Source organism: Patiria miniata, unplaced genomic scaffold (assembly GCF_015706575.1).
Source record: "Patiria miniata isolate m_02_andy unplaced genomic scaffold, ASM1570657v1 HiC_scaffold_13, whole genome shotgun sequence".
NCBI classification, from domain to species: domain Eukaryota; kingdom Metazoa; phylum Echinodermata; class Asteroidea; order Valvatida; family Asterinidae; genus Patiria; species Patiria miniata.
The window spans coordinates 8,254,559-8,276,311 of record NW_024037051.1 but is presented as its reverse complement, the minus strand read 5'-3'; the positions used below and the strand labels follow the sequence as shown (position 1 = coordinate 8,276,311).

Genomic DNA, 21,753 nt, shown 5'->3' with positions numbered 1-21,753 from the left:
ACAGCACACTTTTAAAAAAAAAGTGGACAAAACACATGCAGCGTGAGGTCTCATTGGTTGACATACTTCTGAAATGTATGCATGACGATAAACGTGCAAATAAAACAAGGTAGACAACAGAACAACACAATAACACCTCTAGGTTTCACTCTTCACATGGGCTATGGTAAATGTGATTTTAAACAAATCCTTACAGCAATCCCATTCATCTTCAAAGTTGCCACAGTCATTGGAAATGTCACAGATCTGCTGACTATCCACACATGCGCCCTGATGACCACACAAATACTGGTCTTTGCTGCACGTTACTGTTCATAAAGAAAACACAATGTCAGAAGCCCTGTGAAATAGAAATGAAAAAAAAAAGAAACCCTGTCTACTGCTACTGCTAGCCCAATCAGAGCACCATTTAACAGGGATTGAGAGGCATGGCATGTTTAGGATTAATGGGGGAAGTCTCTAGCTTTCAGTTTTTAACTATTTCAGTTTGACAGTGTAGCCCGACAAGCGATTTATTAAGATTTGGAGTGGCTACTGAACTTCAGCGCTTAATAGATGGTCCTCTTTGGATCAAAGATCACCTAAAAGCTAAACTCCCGACCTGAACAAAAGAGGAAGACGAAGAGTATAGATTCAACCTCCCTTTCAAAAGACGTTTACTTACAGCATCCCAACTCGTCAGAATAATCATCGCAGTCGCGTAAAGAATCACAGCGTAGGTCGGCAGCTACGCACTGGACTCCAGACGAACAGGCGAATTCGGTTGTGGTGTTGCACTGTACTGTAGATTGACGACATAGTGAGAATGAGGTGAGCGGATTAATTCTTTATTGGGCATATTTATGTCTGAAATTTTATCCATGTACTTTCACAAACATTTTCAAAGGGTGGAGTGCCCACACGCCTGCACTTCCCCGAAACTCGTGTTTAGGCCGATGCGTCCGCAGTTAGTGGCCTGAGAAGGAGGTCGACGACATACACTGCCCTCAACCGTTCAAATGCAAATCATTACAATATTGATCAGCAGATGGAGGCGGTATAAGTAGCAGGTGGTAGGGTCAAGTTCCACCTAAGTAAGCTTGTCGATGTTTTCTCGTAAGCACTCGGAGAACACTGAGTATATATTGTTTATAAAAATACGTCGGAAAAGGTCAAATACAATGATCCAAAAACACACAACGTACCAGCATAGGCGCATCAGGTGTAGCTTTATTAAGGAAGAATTACCTTCTGCTAGTATGGGCTCCGTGCGCCGACAAAAGAGGGCGCCCTTTGACATAGCAACGACGTTCCATGGGCGGGACATTTCGCTGGTTGACGCGCACCGTTCCTTGTGTGTGCCGCACGTACACCAGGGGATTTGTACTATATACACGCAGTGGCCGCGCTTCGCGGCAAATGAATCGCAGTCAGGCAAGATGGCGTCGGTCGGTCACCCCTAACTGTACAGTTTTTGCCGGTGAGGGGGTACTTGTGAAAGGAGCGGATAGCCATTGTCTGCTTTATAGCAGTTGACATTAACCGTTCGAGCGATGTGACCCCGTGCAATGCACACGCATTTTCCTACTCTTGACATTATCTTGAGCGTATCAAGAGTATCGCGAACGCAGCCATTAAGATGTTTATGGTATAAACTCTTTGCACGAGTACCCCTTCAACGGTAACAAAAGAAAAGTTGGGGAGACCATTGGGAGGAACCCTTGGCCACATAATTACCGACAACGCCTGACGTACTTTGCACCATACGCACGCGACGCAGTACCCACATACGATGGGACCAATCCAGACTGTCTTTTTTGCACGTATCGTACATACTGCAATTTGTATGAAACCGAGGTAGGTCAATTTATTTTGGTGCATTCTGCCTTTTTATTTTTTTTATGCGACCATAATTTATTATTAAAACCCATAAAACAAAATATCGGGTGTAAAAGAGCAAAATGCGAGTATTATTTCTGTATAAGTCTACCTTAATACCCCGAACGTAACTAAAAGCATTTAAAAAGCGCGACAGGTGTTATACTCACCTACTTCACTCAACTGTGTGATTTCGAAAGAGAAGTTATTATTTGACACAACGCACGATATCCAAGCCTTTCCCGAATGAACCGTAAAACCCTCGGGAATCTTGCCCATTGATTTGTTAATGATTGTCGAGCTCTCGTTACTTGAGTCGTGGCCAGAGCCTACACGGATGTTCCCTGAAATGATGAGTGATGTGTCGGTGACGCGGATGTTGATGAGGTGGCCAGTAGAAGCATAGACCAACCACACACATGTTATTGGCTGAGAATCTGATGAGTGTGGTGAGGTCAGCTGGTAGATACCACCGTCAGATAGATCGACAGGTGGACCACATATAGCTGTGGGGAAAAAACAATTTAATACTAAGAGAGCGTGGGCAATTTGTGGTAAGTTGTTGATAGAAGACAGTAGGCCTATGTTGCATTGATTGACATCCATGTCTAATATCTAGACATGCAGCCAAATTTACAACTCGTATCCAAACTGAAGTGGATCTTTTGGTATAAAGCACTCATGATTGGTGTATAAATAAGGGTATAAATATGTGCTTGGCCGAAATAAAACAATATGATTATCTGACTCCTGTGAAAATTGGACCCCTTTTCCCTTTTATTGGTTAAACCCTACACGTGACCTGTCCCTCTCCTAATTATCAATGTATGAGCTCATATATAAATTCACTCTACGCCGGCTCATGCTTAACGCGAATTATGCGACTACGAAGCAAGTTTGTCACCAAACATTCGCTGGAGTTAAAGTGTATTACGCCTACGGAATCATAGCACCTGCCGTGACGTCTAAAATGCGCTGTCACAAAGTATGAACAGACCTTAACAGCCATGTGCTTGCAAAGGCCTAAGCGTCGCCGTTTTTAAGTTTATCCGATTACGTATGCACCCCCATGGCTTTTTGAATATTGTGTTTCTCAGAAAATATTCTCAGTATGATTGAAATGTTAAATTATAACGGAAGAAGAAATTCTAGACTTCATGGCGGTGAACAAATCGACGTCATCGATGCCGAAACGTCAATGCTGGTTACTGGTAAAGCAGACCTTAAAGTCGGGAAGAACTTGTTCGAAAACGTCCCAAAATCTATGTATTTATCTCCATTTCTAGGAATCCCCTCAGTTGTTATTTCACAAGTAGTTGAACACTTATATCATCTATAAGTATATTCCGAATTTCAATTTAATCTGTTGTTGCAAACGCTTGTGTTACTTCTTGAACTATCTCCAAGGTAAATTTCGACAAGGATTTTTTGCCGACCAAATTAACTCACGTGCATGGTTTTCAGGTTGGCTGATTATGGGGCAACAACGACGAAGTGCATATTAGCATATCCATTAGTGTGACTCGCGTGCTTCGCGTGGATCTCGGTATCGACCAATGGAAGTCGGCAAAAAGGGTGATATTTATTAAAGCCAGAGTCCATCATTTGCAGCTATCCAAAAAGTAACTGGCGTAATTATTGTTGAAAAACATACTTGGTTGAAAGATAGTAAGGGTACTAAACTCCCTGTGAAATTATTCTTTCTGGCAAGCTGTCATTCTTATGAAATCAACGAAAGAAGGCCTTTCCAACGGTGCTTCTTAAGAAACACCGTTGGAAATTTCCGTTAGTACTTCGTTAGTTTATTCGGCGAAGCGCGCGCAAGCGTTGACACGACGCACACGCGCGCGCGGTTGCTATAATTCGTCGGATTCAGACCCAATTCAAAACAAGATTCAGCAACTTTTGATTTAAAATTGAGATCATAGAATGCTGTTTTTCTCGAAATATATAGCTGAAGCTGAGCTGAAAATTCATCAGGTCAGTTGTTCAGCACCCTTCTTTAGACTTTGAGCACTTTTGTTGCTTCAAACGAACAAAATGCACAAATTACAAATGATGGACTATATCTTTAATTAGTAACTCGTGAAGGAGGCAATACTGCAAATGTTTACTGCACACCATAATGGATAAGAACCTTATTAAATTTCGTGAGGCTTGAACAGATTGACAGATTTTGCAAACACCAGTGTTAACAACCTATAAAAATGCACGTAGCCAGTCCTATTTTTCCAATTTCAACGAAAAGTACTGAACATATCAAAACGATTTTTAGCACATAGTTGGATCATTATAAGGGAAACAAGCCCTGAAAGTTCCATGAAGACACGGTATTACAAACCGGAGAAATTGATTTTCAAAGATTGCGCCCGCGAACGTAAACATATCTGTGTGCATGTTGTTTCATTCAAAATAAAGTATTACGTAACCTTTAGAAATCGGCCTTCGTAACCGCATGGCTGTTAAAGAAGACAAGTATACACTAAGAGATTGTCATTGCCAACTAAGAAAAATTACAAAATCAACAAAATTAATATTACACTTGATCATGTTCGTCAAACTTATACATCGTTTCGCTGCAACAAAAAAGGTTATAAGAATCGATTTTTGTTGGGGGTATAAAGAAAGTCAGTTTTAAAACATAAGGGCCTATAAAGGAACCAATTGTAGAAAAAATGGCTATTTTGAGAGGGGAATATAAATGTGATACTGTTGTGTAATTAAGTTGTAAAAAAAATGGTTCTGAACGGTTTAATAACAGAAGCTTCTCCCGTTTTCGTTGCAACAAACATAACAGCATTTCAAATCAATGTTTACCTGGCCTTTTTTTCTAATTTTCAAAAGACAAAAACTCACCACAATTCAGTTCATCGTACATATTTGGACAATTTGGCTGCTGGTCACATATATAGCTACTGTCCACACACGTTGACTGTCCGTCAGACGTCAAACACCGAAATTGGTTTGAATAACATTCCCCTTTTGCAGAAAGAAGAAAAAGAAAGACAATGAAAGGGCGGCTTCAATAGCGGCATTTTTTCTATATCGTTTGCCTATATCAGTCCTGCATGAGAAACTATACAGACGCTTGTTGAGTTCGTGATGGACCGCCCAGCGGTTGACTTATGATTTAATCGTGGCATACGTTGCCAAGATTGTTCATCCCTCTACAATATTCCTGTTAAATACATTTGATTATTGAGGCTCACGTGAACAAACAAACAAACTTAAGTAAAACTCTTTACATGTATTTACCACATCCTATTTCATCTGCTTTGCTGTCACAATCTGGGAATCCATCGCATCTCTTGCTGATCGGGATGCAGACATTATCGGGCTCACAGCTGAATTCCGTCTCATTCTTACAAAACACTAAGAGATTGGCCAAGGCAAAAATTAATTGTTACATTCAGTTTGCCCATGATTACTTTGATCAAGTGTTATGGTTAGCGATAGAAAATTTGTGCCTAGTTTCAAATGCGCGAAATTGTGCATAATGATTGACTATGAATTGGTTGAGTGGACCAAATTGCAACAGACTTACACATGTATGAATACGGAAAACAGAACAGACAAGATTGTTGATGGTTGTACATCTTTGTACCTGGATATTCAGATTCAATCCGCAGGTACAGTCGAGAAGGATATTCGAAATTACTCTTCGAGAACGTGATTCGGACCTCGGAGCTGTGAATCACCATACTCGACTTGTCAAACTTCCAAAAGGCTGCAACTGGCTGCCACGGTGACCCCACGAAGAAATTCAATTGAAACCATTTAAGGAAAGAGTGTGTCGTTGGAACCAGGAAGCGAATCCGGATAACTTGGTCGCTACTGGCTTGCACTGTCCAGGAGCAGCTGGCTCTTGTGGATGTTAGGCTAGTTGGATCTCCTCTCAGCTGACCGGCTGGATACTTGATGTCGTATGACGAGTTTCTCGGAAGAATGATTTGGTCATCGTCTTCACAGTAATCTGGCATAACCACAAGCAGTAAAAAAAAAATTGAACACTGACTGTAGTGGTGTAAGGCACCATTGATGCACATTATCGATTGATAGAGCAAGGAAGTACGATGGCTGCTAGCTTTATTTACTGTTGCTGGTTCTTATCATTGTCGTAGATGTTGTCATTGAAGTCTTTGTCAGTAGGGTCGTCGTTTCCAATCGCCCATGCTACTTCCATTCAATAACTCTCACTTGCAATTCTCTATTGACCAGTTGAGAATGCATAATTGAACACATAAATGAACAGTGAATTTCTGGCACTTCCCGACATACTCACCACAGTCCCGTTCATCATGTCGCCATGATAAGTCGCAGTCTTGACGCCCATCGCATACAATGGTAGAATCGTAACATATAACCCCACCGGTACCGCACTTGAATTCATCAGGTCGACAGGTAACTTATGACCGTGTAAAAAAAAAGTTGGTGCTACAGTCAAACATTTCTGTTTGTCCAGAATTAATTTCTGAGAAGCGATAAAATATACACAAACGAGAAAGTTCACATCTTTGTTTCCCTTATAATAATGGTAGCCGGTTATGCAGCCTCAGCTATACATCTACAGTGATGGTGAATAACTTTAATACTTATTCCTTCAAGAAATATATCTCAGAGCTTAAGCTCGACGCGAGTTGAATTGTAACAAATGGGGTGTTTCCCACTAATGTCTTCACGCGTCAATACCAAAAGCTGGGTCGTGATTATGTGTGTAAAAGCCATCAATGCCAAATGCAACGATTATATTCACCACAATCGAGCGGTCAATTTTGTTTCTTAACATTTACGGTAAAACAAATTTGTCTTGTATCACAAACATTTAGGTGAAACAAACATTGAATCGAGCTTTTGTTTATACGCAGGTGTACATTGAGCATACTGAAAAAAAACCGGTGTCTTCGAATTCTTAAATTGCCTCTACCTTCTTGGTAGCCGCCAAAATAGTCGATGTTGAATCGATTTTTCTGTAGATTGAAAGAGAATGTTGAATTGGAGCTTTCATTGTAAAGGGCTGCGCTGAGGATGATTAACCCAAAGCCGTTGACGAAAGAGGCCGTTCTTGGAACTACGAAGCTGTCGTAATGTTTAATCAAAACTCCTTCAAATGTCTTGTGAGTAATTCTTGTAAAAAATTGGTCAACAGAGGATTGAAAAGTGACGTTAATGACAATGTCATATAGCACCGGAACAGCCCAGCAACTGGTTCCCTTGGTAACGTCTCCACTCCATTCTGAATACAGTCCAACTTCCTCAGAAATACTGACGGCTTGATTTGAGTCCAAAACTATGTAAGGACATACTTCTTCATCTGCAACGACATAATAAGCCGCAATTTATTATATTATATAGTTCCAGGGCCGTCGCAAGAGGGGGGAGGGGAAGCCTCCCCATTCAAAATTTATGTCGGCAAATCCATAATTGTTGTCGACAAATAATACAAATTTAGGGTTCGATAAAAATTTAGGGCCTTTAGTATTATTTTACTGTTGTCGGCAAATTTTCATATCAGAGGATTGGGTTTTTTTGCTCGTCAAATATTTTGTTGCAAGTTTGCGGTAAATTTTACTTTTCACAACTCCCATATTTTTTCTACCGGCAAATATCAGGACCCTGTTTTTTGGCCGCTTGACGGATGTTTTGTACGTAAACGTGTAGGCAAATTTGTTACGACACCCCCTATTGAAAATGTTCTCGCGACGCCGCTAATTAGTTCAAAAAAATACTTCTTTTTATTCAGTAAGGCCTGTGGGTAGCATGTCAAACCTTCACACTAAGCAAGTTAGCTTGAAGAGAGCGAGAGCGAGACGGCCTTGTGTCCGATTTATCCGCGTGTACAAATGTGACAAACAAGTTCTCCGGCAATACCAATCAAAGAAGAATCGACAAAATTCAGGCCTGTCATTCTCACGTCCTATATCAAAAAGGACTGCTACAAATTGTCTTTCTTGCCTAGAAAGAACAGCCCAATGGAACGAACTATCGGTAGATATTAGGGGCCCACAAAGTTTAACCGTCTTCAGGTCTCAAATCTACGATAGAAATATATGTGACCTGCAAATCATTGGCTTTCCAATGATATCAAATTTATTTATGTAGCTTAATTCTTTCCAAAGATTTGCGGCAGGAACTTCAACAGTGTCCTCCCAAGTTTCGCTAACTTCATTTCGAGAAAAAAAGGCTTTCAAAAATAAGAAACCCATTGCGCCGCCAACGGCAGTGAAAAACGTTTTTCAGATTTTCCCCTTTCTGTGGGTATTTTTTCCCAACAAAAAATGCATAGTGTGAATCTTGGATACCTTGGCTACTCAAAAAACAATTCAATATCGATCTTGAGATGTTTTTCCAGTATATCCGACTTCAGGCATCAATTACTCAAAACAAGGTTTTAGGGAGGACATTCCTCATTTTGCCTCAGTAGGTCACATATTCTTTCAATCACACAGGGGTTCGTATTTAACTTGCTGCTAAGTAACGCGTGTGTGTCATGTGCAGGATATTACACCAAGCAGTTTGCAAAGTATGTTACAGACACAGATACAGATATGGACTTTCCGTAGAAGGGTAACGTTTTTTGTTTCTGTGACAACTGTCAAATATGTACGTCCTGTCACTCTTTCTCGTTAATTTTTTTTAACAAAGTCCAAAATTCTGTTCATTATTCTGTACATGTTCGTAAGTGTTGTCCTCTGAAGTTTCGGTTCTATTGGTTGATAGTGCACTTTAAAATTTGAACTCACAGTCATAGCAATATCCATCTGTTAAACAGAGGCAAGTTGTATTTTCGCCGATGCAAAACGATCCGTTGTTGAAAGTACAGAGATGGTCGCCATTGCCGCATACCTCTAAGTAAACAAAATGGAGAATAAAACGGTATTTAGAAATATAGTGTCATATAAATGAATGTTTATGGGTTTGCAAAATCACCATTTGTTTTGTAGCAGTGACGTAGCAAGGTCATTTTGATTGGGGGGGGGGGGTGAAAAGGGCACTTGCACATCCATGCTGAAATGTAGACCCTATTTTTCTCCGGACAGTTGGCCTCCTAAAAATTAAAATAGTGTGTGTGTCTGGGTGTGGGCGTGTGCGGGTGATGTGATCTGACAAACCGTGTCATGGAGACATGCACACAATATTCCAAGGTACGTTGATTCGTAATTTCATGACCGCTGATCAGATTAGGCAAATCATTGGCAACAAGGGTAACTACTTACTGGAATATTATATTGTCATTAATTCCCTTCCCGTGGAATGGAAACAACTTTCCAAAGAAACGATTGGTAACATTAATATTGATGTTCGAAATGAGCTAATTAAGATGAATATGAAGCACATCAGGAAGACATTTACTGACACAAAATTCACTATCCCCATAGCAGAGACATTTTGGAAAAACAAATTCCCCACTCATAACTTTGTTTGGGATGTAATATGGAAGAGGCTCAACTATTGCTGTCCAGACAGTAAGTCATTTTCAATCAATTGGAAAATCATTCATAACTGTTACCTCACGCAAGTCTGGCTTTGCAAAAGGAAGAAGAGTGATTCAGAAAATTGCACATTTTGTCATGATAGTATTGATTACATTGAACACTTTTTTTTGGTCGTGTAAAATGGTAAAACCCCTTTGGAACGAAATTGAAAAGATTGTTGCATCTAAGTATGGCAAATCGATCAGTCTGTTTGTGGAAAATATTCTTTTCGGGGTCGGGGAAACATACAATAGTTATCGGTTTCTCAATACTTTAATTAATATAGGTAAACAAACAGTGAGTCGTTTTAAATTTGGCCAGTATTCCAACCTTATCATCCTTTTTGAGCAGGAACTCCAGCTTCGTCATGTCGAGTAAACTGTTTGTTAGAATTTTTTGTTGTGTGTAATTCAGAAGTACCTATAGAGCAGACGATTAATTGTACATGTACATAGATTATTGTTATTTAATTGTTGATTGTATCTTTGAATAAAACAGAAAAAAAAATCGTCGCAAATGGAAGGGTGTTTTAGAAGAAGGATATTAAGCCCGAATTTCAGCAAAGGAAATTAATTCTTGTTATTTGAGAGCATTTTGAAACTACAATTTCAAACTCGAAAAATTTACTACACGAGAACAAGAAATGTCTTCAAAACGATACAAATTTTAGTATGTGTGTGTGTGTGGGGGGGGGGGGCATTGTACCATGATGGGGGCGCTGTTCAAAACCGACGAGTATGCACACTAACTGGACCATATACGGCGCTGCTCAAGGCGATACGTGCGCGAAATTAAAGAAAAGGCACTCGTAAAGGCGGCTGAAACTAAATGTGCACTTCTTTTTTTCAACACGGCACTTGTTCAGAAAAAGGGCACTTATTGACAAAAGAAGGGCACTCTTTATACAAACAAATGGGGGGGGGGGAACCTGGTAAAATGCTCACAATTAGTCAGAAGGCTCGATATACTCCATCAAATTTTAACACCGCTGCGACTGTGTTAGTTGATTAGCTCATAGTCCTATCTGGTGCAACGCACGAAAACAGCAATTTGAATTCTACTTACGTTCATTTGAGACGGCTTCAAAGCTGAACCTAGGTCGGCTTCCCGGGTTGTAAGGAGGCACCATTGTTAGTAACTCTCTAGGGGAGAACACCTCAATCTTTTCCCGACACCTAGTGGAGAAAAACTCAAACCCATCAAAGGAGAAGGCACAGACACTGTAGTCGAAAACAATAGCCACAGACCTATGAAGAGTTGCTCTGATGGCCGTCCCTGGCGGAGCAGTCACATTGAGGCAAAGAGTGAGACTTCCATCACTTATGACGACGACCTGATTAGAAGAGTTGAGCTGCACAGCACTACAAAATTCTGGTGATGAAAGCAAAATGACAAAAGAAAACATGTTACCGACTACCTTGATACTGTGACGTCATGCCACCCAAGTATTCATACTGTACATCTAGTAGGGGAGAGTGGGGGAATGCCGAATATCTTTCCTTTTTGGCTTCTCACAACAAGCTAAGAGGGCATTTTCTAAGGTTGATACGCCAAACAAAGTTCAAGTCAAGTCCTCAACATAATCATATTTTTGATTATTTTGTCAATAGTCCTTTAGGTCCTTATGGCTGGCAGAAAGAAAAAAAATTGCGTCGTTCGGAATTACCCGCACCCTGAGGGGGGGGGGAATTCTTACACTGACATTATTGCAACAGAAACATGCAATATGAATTGAAAGTCGCTGAACATGAACCATTGAGAACAGTCGGAAGTTTGTCCGGAATAGGTACGTTTCCCAGTCATTTTAACACATATCACCCAAGTTCCCTATAACAATACTTTAATTTTGTCCCCGAACATCGTCGAGCTCAATTCTCAATTTCAAGGGCTTCAACAATGCTCGGGGACAAAATTAAAATGTCTTTATTAGGAATTTGTGTGACATAAGTTAAACCAGCTGGGGAAACCTGTAGAATGAAAGACCGTAATGACAAAAGCTATCTACGTCTGAAGGAGGTACGGGTGGCTAGTGCGTCTTTACATATCTTTTTACTAAAGAACGAACTTTACGTACATGCATAGGACATTAATCTCGACTCTTTATCTGTTACTACAAACTATTCTAAGATACGGGCAGTAAAAAGTGGGAAATGTTATTTACCATTTTCAAAAGATTAATGCATGTTGGTGTTAAAGAGCCACCTTTTCACGTTAGCGAATATGAAAATGTTCGTGAAAGTTGACCATGGAAATCATTTAATGTGCACGACTCAGTTTTCTTTGACTCCTAACCGAATTAAAGGTTAAACGGATATAAATGTCTTCTCTTATGGATTCATCTCATTACAAGGGACATCGAAATCACGTGCAAACATTAAACAACTTAAAAGTGTTCGTATTTTAACCCTTCGGTCTCCTCCCTTACAAACCAAGGAATGCACGGGCTGATATCATATAAATGATAATGCGCGCAAACGAATCTAAAAAACAGTATTAGCTGTTTCAGCTCAACGCCAATCTTCAGATGAGACGAATCTCACAACATACGAATGAATTAGAAATCGCCGATGACGCTGCACGTGTGTGTCCTCGATTTACACCATAAACAAACACCAACACACCCCACTTCTCCCACTCGCCGACACGGATTTACGCCACTGTCACGAACGTTTTGTTCTGTCGTGGCTGTGTGTCCAGATTTCCCTGAGAAATGGGCGGTACTTGTACAATAACGGTGGTGGTGCTGACGGTAACTGACAAGACGTGACCGAATTACTTGAAGTTAACAGATCAGCCGCGATCTAGATTCGTATGAATAATGAACGTGGACGGGTTCTCAGGGGGCGAATACTTCCGTCTAATAACGTACAGTCAAGATGAAAGAGCAACCGATCGGTAGTGATCTGCCTGCTAAATTAATGTATTTTGTCCTTCACAGGATAATCACGACGTCAGGAGAAAAAAGCTTCCGTCCGTCGCCTGGTCTGTACTGATCAAGAAACCAAAACCAAACTAACGCAGTCGAAAGTTGTTTGTTTGGGTACATTAGACTAGCAATTGGAGGGGAGTGGTTTTTGTCGACTGTAGTTTCGTAGTGCCTGTTTAATGCCATCACTGGAAAGTATATTTCGTAAGTTTTCAAAATTGAAAACGCCAATTGGAAATCAAACTGAATTAAATTATAATAGTGTTGAATCGATCGAAACCAAGCTATTTTGGAGAAATGGTGTTACTTCAAAAGTCAAAACCTTGATAGAGATGATAGAACGTCCGAAGGATGTTGTGTACAGTTGGGAGCAGATTTCCGCAATGAGAGATTGTTGGTTTGGATCGTTTTCATTATTATTTGCACTCAAGCAATTGAGCAAGCGTTTGGTATATAGGTATTGTTCTTGTTTTCAACTTTTATTAACCTGACCTTGTGTGACAGCAGAAATGTATCCCATTCGGTTGAGAGTCAACTTGAATTTACGTAAAGCAAGGAACATTTTATGTTCCTTACTTGGGGGTTCTATCGCCGCTTGGTGGCACTTTTATGTAGAATGTATTTCCTACATCCTGGCACTTACTATTAATTTTAGTATGCATGAAACGTTTGGTCATGAATAACCTTGTTAAAGGTCAATGGCTACGCCCTTGGTTCTGATATGTGCACCCTTACTTCAATGCATTGCACACTTGGAAATGACAATATTGAATTGGACAACTGGCCGCTCCGATTACCAGTAGTCACGCGATTACAGTTCAATATTGTCATTTCCATCATCGTTCCTTGTCGAAGGCGTCTTTTCATATATTTCCTAATTATTGTTTGTGTACGCATTAAGACTAGCCATTCATATAACAAATAGTTCCATTATAACCCTGGCCATTGTTGATTTTTCTGTTAATATGAAAGCACAGCTTGTCATGGTTATCAGACTTGAATTAATTACTTGCTCTCGTTAAACAAATCGGCCTAGAGCCCACTTAAGTGATTTTGCTCCCGGCTTATGTTCGACTAATTAAAACTGACGGGTCCATTATAAATCATGCTCGGAACCGAAGACAACTAATGGTGAGAAAACATCCGATCTTTTTGTCTTTCTCTCCCCATTATTTAGCCCATCTGTCAATGCTCCGATTGAGTACTTCTCTACCAGGCCATTACAAGCAGTCACAATGCTAACGCTTCAATGAGGCATTTAAGTGCGTAGGTGATCAAATTTGCAAGACAAAAGGAAAATAAACAGGATTTATCAAGTCAAAATGCGGCTATACAGCCACATTAAGCGCTACCTTTTGGTGCGACTGAAAAATCGTCGAAATGATTACATTTACAGGAAAATAACCTTGACCTGCTATACAGCGAATAAAAATCTTTTCAGGATCGACCTGTGTTTTAGGTAACGAAATTATTTGCAGTCATTTCTCCCAAAGTAGAGCTAGATGTGTTTTGACTGTGGTTGTTAGGATCACACAGAACTCAAGACCATAAACCCAAGCATTTGTTGCAGAATCAACGTACAACCGAACAAACGAGACAAAATCCAAGCTCAAGATAAGAATGTCGTAGTAACTGGTCACTCAGTATCCGGGGATCACAAAGACATTCCTCTTTTTTTCTCTTTGTTAATGCTGTGTTTCAGTGATAGAGACATTGGAAATACATCAATTGCTGGCTTTTTCTACATTAAAAAAAATTGGTTACAAAGTAAAAATAAAAAATACACAAAAATCAGTGAACGAGATGATGTGTATGTGCGTAATGAACTAATAGACAAACCCTAATAAAACCCTTTTCCGACAATGTAAAGTTTCGCTCAAAAGGAATGAAATTCATATCTTATGAAATACGGGAAAATGGGAACTTGATTGTTTTGTTGATTTTTCCAGTACATCTTAGCGTAAACTGAACGAACGCTGTATCTTTAAACATCCGTCTTAGACATTAGCGTTTCACCAATGGAGAATAAAATGGGCATAATACAGTTTATTTTGTGTATAGAGTGTATCCGTGTACGCATAAGATAAGGGAATATAAACGCGTGCTTGGCTGGTTTTAAACACTCTGTTTAAGACCGGTTGGAGTCTGGATGCTGATAATTACCCGAGCCGAAGGCGTGACGAGTAATTATCAGCATCTAGACTCCAACTGGTCTTAAACATAGTGTCTGATATCGGCCACGCACATATTTATTTCCATTCATAAATGCCTTTTCGGTAGATAAATCAAACGTTTTCGGTCGAAAAGTCAAAATGATTCCAAAATTCTAAATTGCCAACGATTTTGTTTAACAGTTTTACTTCATGCTTTACGTTACCCCTACAGCTATATTATGGTAAGAACGTTCGACCAATAAAACGGTTACTTAAAAGGCACCGAATTTCATAGGAGTCATGTGACGCTGAAAAAGTGATTTCGACCAGCAATGCCGGTCTTTATCAAACGTATAAAACCGGCCACGTGACGGGCTCTCGAACATAGGAATGGGTAAACTGTGTTAGGTATTTATGAAAGCTGGTTTAATCGAAGTTTTGAAACAGACTTACCGTTCGGGAAGTTTTGGGACAACACAGGTGTGTAGCACACTAAATGTAGAGCCACAGCGAGGAGGGGAGGAACCAGCCATGTCCACGCCCTCCCCATCTTTAAGGGCACAACGACTCAAAGACTGCAGTGTCTAAAATTTAAAAAAGGTTTATTTGAAAAGGTAAAATTGGGCCACATATCACATAATACCACGACAATATTGATATAATTGTATTTCCTGATCCCAGTTATAATTTCTATCCAAAAACATACCTTAATAGGCGCAGTTCGTCTCTTTTCAAAATACCTTCACGTTATTGCTTTTGTAACGGGTAACACGTAATGTGTGTAAAGTACTGGTAACAACACTTTGACAGTTTAATTATAAGTCGTTTGCATAATTGTACGTGGTGAGGTAGAATTGATCAAGAGGTTTATAATACATTTTGCCAAGTCTGAAAACCTAACCAAAATTCCGTTTTCAAAGAAAGTAAAGGACGAATACTACATGTATAACGTCTCTGAACCCGCTGCCTCTGAAGAGAAACCATCATTTATCGCATTTCGTAAAGTCGTTCTTCTCTGACAGTACACTGCAGAAACTATACGATAGACAAAGAACTTCTTTGCAGTGTTTTCAGTATCAATGAAATGTACTGCACAACCAGTATTCGTCTTGGCTATTTAGAAGTGAAATATGTTTCCTTACCAAATAACGTAAATTGTAGCCTGTGAATGTAGACCTCACCTGCGGCTCGCAGACTGGAAAATGGTGATGAGAAAGCTCGCATCAATAACTAGACGCGCTAAAGGATAGAACACCTTGACTCGGGCTCATTGCTCACATATAACACGAGTCCCCTGATTAGTGTGGGCGTGTTGGCGTATACAACGTCATCTGATCACGTGTCATTGAATTATTCGTGCAAATCCACGGTAAATTGAGGTTCCATTGCACGGTCACGCTTCAGGCGGCTCTGATCGTGCCGAGCAGATGATAAGGATTTATTCAGGCGTTGATATAAAACAATTAATGTTGCACATTAACGAATGTTTCTCATTTGTATAATAGTTCCCAGGGGCTCGATAAAGGGTGTAATCGGGAAAAGTGTGTTTGTTCTTTCTTTTTTAAGGTAAAATTAATTACATGTATCTATTGCGTTTTTTAATCACTCCCTGCATATGTTTTGTCAGAGCTCTGGAAGTGCTGTCTGACTTGTTGAGATCCTGATATATTTTAAAAGAGTGACGACAGTTTACAGACAAGATGACGACATCCGGTGTCGAAATCATTTCCGAAGATCCGAAGATATTTTAAATTTTGTGGCGTCGTCATGTCGTCATCATGGTATCAAATTGCAAGCGATTTAAGGCCAAATTTTATATAATTTATGTGAACCATGAGTTAAAAAAATAAAAAACCGGATTTTACTACCGACAAGCAAAATACTTATTGCAGAGTTCCGTGAGGAATGCCAAACACAAAATACATGATGACGTCATCAACCGAAAGGGTGCCCTCAAACAGAACATCAAAGACTGTTTAACTTTAGAGATAAAAAAACCATTGTTCCACATTTTACCAAATTGCCCCTAATGTGTTTTCTTTTAACAACCAAATAGTTTCGCAAGGTTTCAGAATCATGACGTAATCAGACCAGAAGTTATGGTATAGGGAGAATTTGAAGATGATGTTTTCTTCTTTTAAATTCAAATCCATCATTTGATCCCTGTCCAAAAACTATGTTTGTATCACAGACATGGGCGTCACAAGGGAGGCAAGCCCCCCCCCCCCCCCCGGACAAGCAAAAAACAAAAAGAGGAGGGGAAAAAAAGGTGGAAAGGGACAAAAAGAGGCGCGAGTCATATTGATGTTAATTTAATTGATTGTTTGGGGGGGGGCAAATGTCCCTGCCCAACCTCGAAAAAATTTATAAATCGGGAAAATGCTGGATAATATAAGGTTTTTGTGGGAAAATATGCTTTACCCCACTGTTAAAAAAAAAATCTGGCGACGCCCATGATCACAGATACGAATATCCGGTACAATGTTCATATTGGGGGTGAAAATGCAAATACTGACTCCAAAAATGACTAATATAATTGATAATATCAAGTTAATTAAAAACTAACAATTGGGCCATGATAAAACCCATGATTTCCTAAATATCTCGCAGAATAGTGAGCTTCATGACTTATAATGCAGGTACTCCAAAAAAAACAAAGCAAAGAGAGCAAACACCATTAACTGCCTGCTTCCTGCCTCAATTTCTCGTCCATTGTCAATTGAGCAGCATTCAAAACAAATTTATTTTATGAACCCATCAATAATTCCAGTTGTATAGTTCAATGAAGCGCAATTTAAGCCAATCAAAAATGTCAAAAGCCGCCTATTCTGTTTTTGTTTCTTTTTCGTCGCAAAGTACGCGTTACCCTTTGTGTAACACGGTCGACATGCAACAACGGCGGTGGTTTCTCGTCAAGATTGAGAAGGGACACTGGCGTTGCCTTAATAAGTGCGATTTGAAATGCACGCTTGTTCCTGGGAGTATCTATGCCTTTTGTAATTTTGTAAAGTGTGAATTAATGTGTATTTCAGACATGGTGCCAAAGTATTTATTTTCTGTTCTCCACATTTTCGTCTTATAATTTTCCCTTTTGTTAGTACTCTGGTAGAAGGGGGAGGCCCACTTTTATCGACAATTAAATTAAACGAATATTTTCAACATCTGATTGATATCTTTTGCTCAAAAGCTCTTGAACTTTCGAGAGGATTATGTTTACGGGATTGAAAATGATCCCTTCAAGGATCAGGAAAGTGACAATGATTCCTTGACTGTGGAATCCAATCAGAGCTCGTAGATTCGCTTATGCATATCTCGTTAAGACTTGGGAGATAAAAGCAAGATGACGTCATCGCTCAAAAGGACGCCCTCTAGCGGCATATCAAAGACGGTTAATTATTTGGGTTTTTTTCCATAAAAAAACCCCGTTGTCACAATTTTACCAAATTGCCCCTAGACTTAAGCAACAACAAATTACTTTGCAAGGTTTCAGAATCATGACGTAATCAGACCGGAAGTTATTAATGGGAGAATTTAAATTTTTGTAATTTCAAATCCATCAATAATCCGTGTTTAATGAATATGTTCATAGCACAAATGATGATGTCCGATAAACTCTTGACCTTGGGGTTTTATCAAACGGCAAGTTAGGGGTTTCTAATAAATTCGATTCATCATAATTTCCATATTGCCAGAAGTCCTTTTCACGGGAATTAATAAAATAATCCAGGGTCTTTTTTGACATTATGTGCAAAATCACATGACCCTTCCTTCCGGTACAAACCAGAAGTGCCATATAATTTAAAAGTGGAAAAAGATTTGAACTTGCTGTCAGTTTCTGGCTAGGTTGTACTTTACAAACAAAGTTACGGGTGACGTGATACGACGTTAGAGCGCCCTCTAGCAGCAAGTTGAAAATGTTTAAAATGAATTCTCAGTTGATTATTGTGGCAAACTTTATGACAAATTATTTGATGTGAGCCCAACCATTCTGCGTTTGTTAATCAACAAACACGAAACCCTAGTATTACCCTTGTTGTTTGCACTTGTATCTCTAACCCAGAAACCCTAGACAGAAAACCGATCCGCAATCAATCAAGTTACACGAAAAAGGGAATGGTGTTCACGGCTGAATGCTTGCAAGACTTCTCGGGGATTTTTTTTTTAGCGCACAAGGCACCTTATATTGTTCGGTCGCATAAAGCCACTGATTCTCCGTAAGAATTTGACGTTGACTCGAAGATACCCTCAATAATAGTGGTCTTGTGAATAAAATGATTTTTTTTGGCATTTGTACCGAAAGAGAATATATCAGCAGTTTAATCCGGCTGTGGCAAGGATGAACAGTAAGGTAAAGCAGAAACGTAAGGTAATTCAGGTTTGTGTTATCTTCTCGTGTTTTGGCCCAGAAGGTCGCCGTTCGAACTTTTTTCGCGCCCCGCCCAGCCTCCCAAAAGGCTGCTTTGTTCGGACTCTGGTTTCTACGCTCGAATATGTCCACCCCATATCTAAGACAATAGGCTCTGGAGCCCGAACAAAGCAGTGGTGCAAATAGTAACCTATTCACCCATTCCTCACCCAAACCTCGCCCAAGCCTCATCTAGCAATGTGGCTGGGTTGCTTGCAGAGCTTTTTCAAGACTACCGCCAATATATAACAAATGCTCTTGACCGTACATAGAATAATTATTAACCGGCGCAGCGGGCCTTAAAATGAGGTCGATACCGATTGTCACAATACCCCGGGATCACAAGTCTTTGTTAAAGGAAAATGTACCATATTGACTACATGAATTTTTGCCGAGATCAGTTGGATCTCTATTTGCAGAATGCTAGTTGAACGCAAGACGATTTGCATCCATGATGATTATCTAGATAAATACATGCCCTGAATTTCTGTTGTTCACAATTCATTCATTATAGCGTAGTACTGTTGCGATAACCTTCTTGACTTACCATCTCATTGTCCCTGAGAAGCATGCAGTATAAGGAGTACAAATAGTCGTGACTCTCACTACATGCATGTAATTGTATTTTTAATGATCAACTCGATCTTTTTGGACTGCGAATCATGATAGTCTGCATCTAAGGGTGGGTGACTGGCTGTTCAAGACTAGATGAGAACCCAAGATTGTTGTGGAAATACTAAAAGGAATTTCCGTACCTTACTGTGAGGGCAATAATTTGATCAAAATTAATACTACTTAAAACGGCTACAAAATCCACTACCAGCTGCCAAACTGCGACGGGTACGTGTCACTTTGCTCTCATAATAATATTTGCGGATAGAAACACATATTATTACAAAGCCTTGAGAACGTACGCCTTTTCCCACAGTTGTTCACTCAACTTCAAAATAACATGGTCGTTCGATAAAACTGACTCGCAGTGCTAGCAAACAAAGACCAATAAGCTACAGGATTGGCATGCCATGCTAAATCATATTGCCTATCTGTGTTTATCGTGTCTATATAAGGCGTGGTGATGATACAGTGGGCTGCCGAAAAATACAGGCACAATTGTGCTTCATTGGATCGCTATACGATTGTAAGTTTAGAATGCTTACTTCTGCTTTTATGAGGGAAATTGTTGTTAGATACCTATGTTCCAATGATGAATTTCCTCAACCTGTGCATGGTATCCATGTACATTTTGTCGACAAATCTCAGCCCTTATGTGCCTATCGGGCCGTATGCCTAATCCGAGGTGTGCCAAACCTCGTTCTACCGCAGCCAATACATAAATTGCCCAACTCTGACGTTTTCCTAATTAATTATGCAAGTAATCCTATAAAAATAGGTATACATTCACAAAGGCTTTAAATCGCTAAAATAAGGGCTGACAACCATGTTTGTTCCATAACTCTAATAAAACCCCACACATATTCTAGGCCTTGTCATCTGAACAAACACGGTACACCCATACGCCAGACGCCTTTAACGATCATGTAACTTAATTTGGACCCACCTATATTTCTCATTCGTAGATCACCATCTCAAAATCGTTGTCGAAATATCACTACACTGTATATCTAAAAGTACCATATCCCAATTAATTGCTCTGAGGCTGAACATTATGTGTAGATTATTGATTGACTCGGGTGACTTCGTCCCCTAATTTAATTTACCAATGACATGGATCTTTTAACGACTGCCAAAGAAGCTGGGTTTCTCCTAACTTACTTTCCTTTCGACTAGAAGGAAAAAACTGAAAATACTTCTGTGTCCACACTGACAGTAAGACGAGCATGTGCGAGCCTCTCCACAAAATGTAAAATCTTGAAACTCATGCACTTCGGCTCGGTTGGGCAGTGATTTAGCACGGCCCATATAGGCTAGCATACAAAGGCAGGAGCTAATATCGAAGCCCGTGTATTCGTGACCAACCGGATAAAACTTCTGATATATTCTCTTTTGCCCTTAATCTCGCTAGCGGTGCAAATACTTCATGTATAACGTCTCTGAACCCGCTGCCTCTGAAGAGAAACCATCATTTATCGCATTTCGTAAAGTCGTTCTTCTCCGACAAAACACTGCAGAAACTATACGATGGACGGAGGACCTGTTTGCAGTTTCTGCAGTATCAGTAAAATGTTCTGCAACCAGTGTTCGTATTTAGAAGTGAAATATATTTTCTTACCAAATGACGTAGGAGTAAATTGCCGTCTGTGAATGTAGACCTCACCTGCGGCTAGCAGACTGGACCATGGTAATGAGAAAGCTGGCTTCGATAATAAGAAGCGCTAAATGATAGAACTCCTTGACTCGGGCTCATTGCTCATATAACACGGGTCCCCTGATCAGTGTGGGCGTGTTGGCGTATACGACGTCATCTGATCACGTGTCATTGAATTATTCGTCTCAACCCACGGCGCAACCAAACTGCGAAAATAGAATTGCCATTCCACTGTGAATTGAAGTTCCATCGCACAGTCGCACAATATTTTAAATGGGGAGCGCCGGGGAGGGGGGGGGCACGGAACATTTTGGGGGGAGGGGGTTATCCCCAACCCACCCACCCCCACCCCCAGTTAGGCCACTGATAGTCTGTGATACTTTCTTTTTTCAAGAAATGAAGAACAGAAGTGAAGAAGGCCTTGAAAATGAAATATTACTATACACATTATGTCAACATGTTTATTTCATACATTTTTATTATCCTTCAGGATAGGCCTAACCGGTTCACTCGACATGATTATATTTTTATCATATCTGCCTGGGAGTTGCGCAAAAGGAACGTTTTGGCAAATTGGACATGATGCAAACCGCCATGCAAGTATTCGGTTCGAAGTAGAGGTTACTGATGAGGCTACCGTGTATACAACCATGCATGCACTGGTTTCTACCGGC

The 21,753-nt window shown here is 40.0% G+C and overlaps 2 protein-coding genes across 2 annotated transcripts in view; both read right to left on the bottom strand.

Annotated features, from left to right (window-relative positions):
- The window catches only part of LOC119721553, a 35,075-nt gene extending 30,668 nt beyond the window's left edge, over positions 1 to 4,407 (bottom strand). The window contains exons 1-4 of the mRNA XM_038191633.1: positions 4,398 to 4,407; positions 2,028 to 2,363; positions 665 to 781; positions 195 to 308 (exon numbers count right to left, since the gene is read on the bottom strand). Of these exons, the coding sequence (XP_038047561.1) occupies positions 195 to 308; positions 665 to 781; positions 2,028 to 2,363; positions 4,398 to 4,407 (577 nt within the window). The remainder of the gene's footprint in view (positions 1 to 194; positions 309 to 664; positions 782 to 2,027; positions 2,364 to 4,397) is intronic.
- Positions 4,408 to 5,947: 1,540 nt separating this feature from the next.
- On the bottom strand, positions 5,948 to 14,958 carry LOC119721552. The gene is made up of 5 exons (XM_038191632.1): positions 14,862 to 14,958; positions 10,395 to 10,700; positions 8,598 to 8,702; positions 6,782 to 7,168; positions 5,948 to 6,030 (listed from the first exon to the last, which is right to left on the bottom strand). The coding sequence occupies exons 1-5, from the start codon at positions 14,956 to 14,958 to the stop codon at positions 5,948 to 5,950; spliced, it is 978 nt and encodes a 325-aa protein (XP_038047560.1).
- Between the last annotated feature and the right edge of the window lie 6,795 nt (positions 14,959 to 21,753).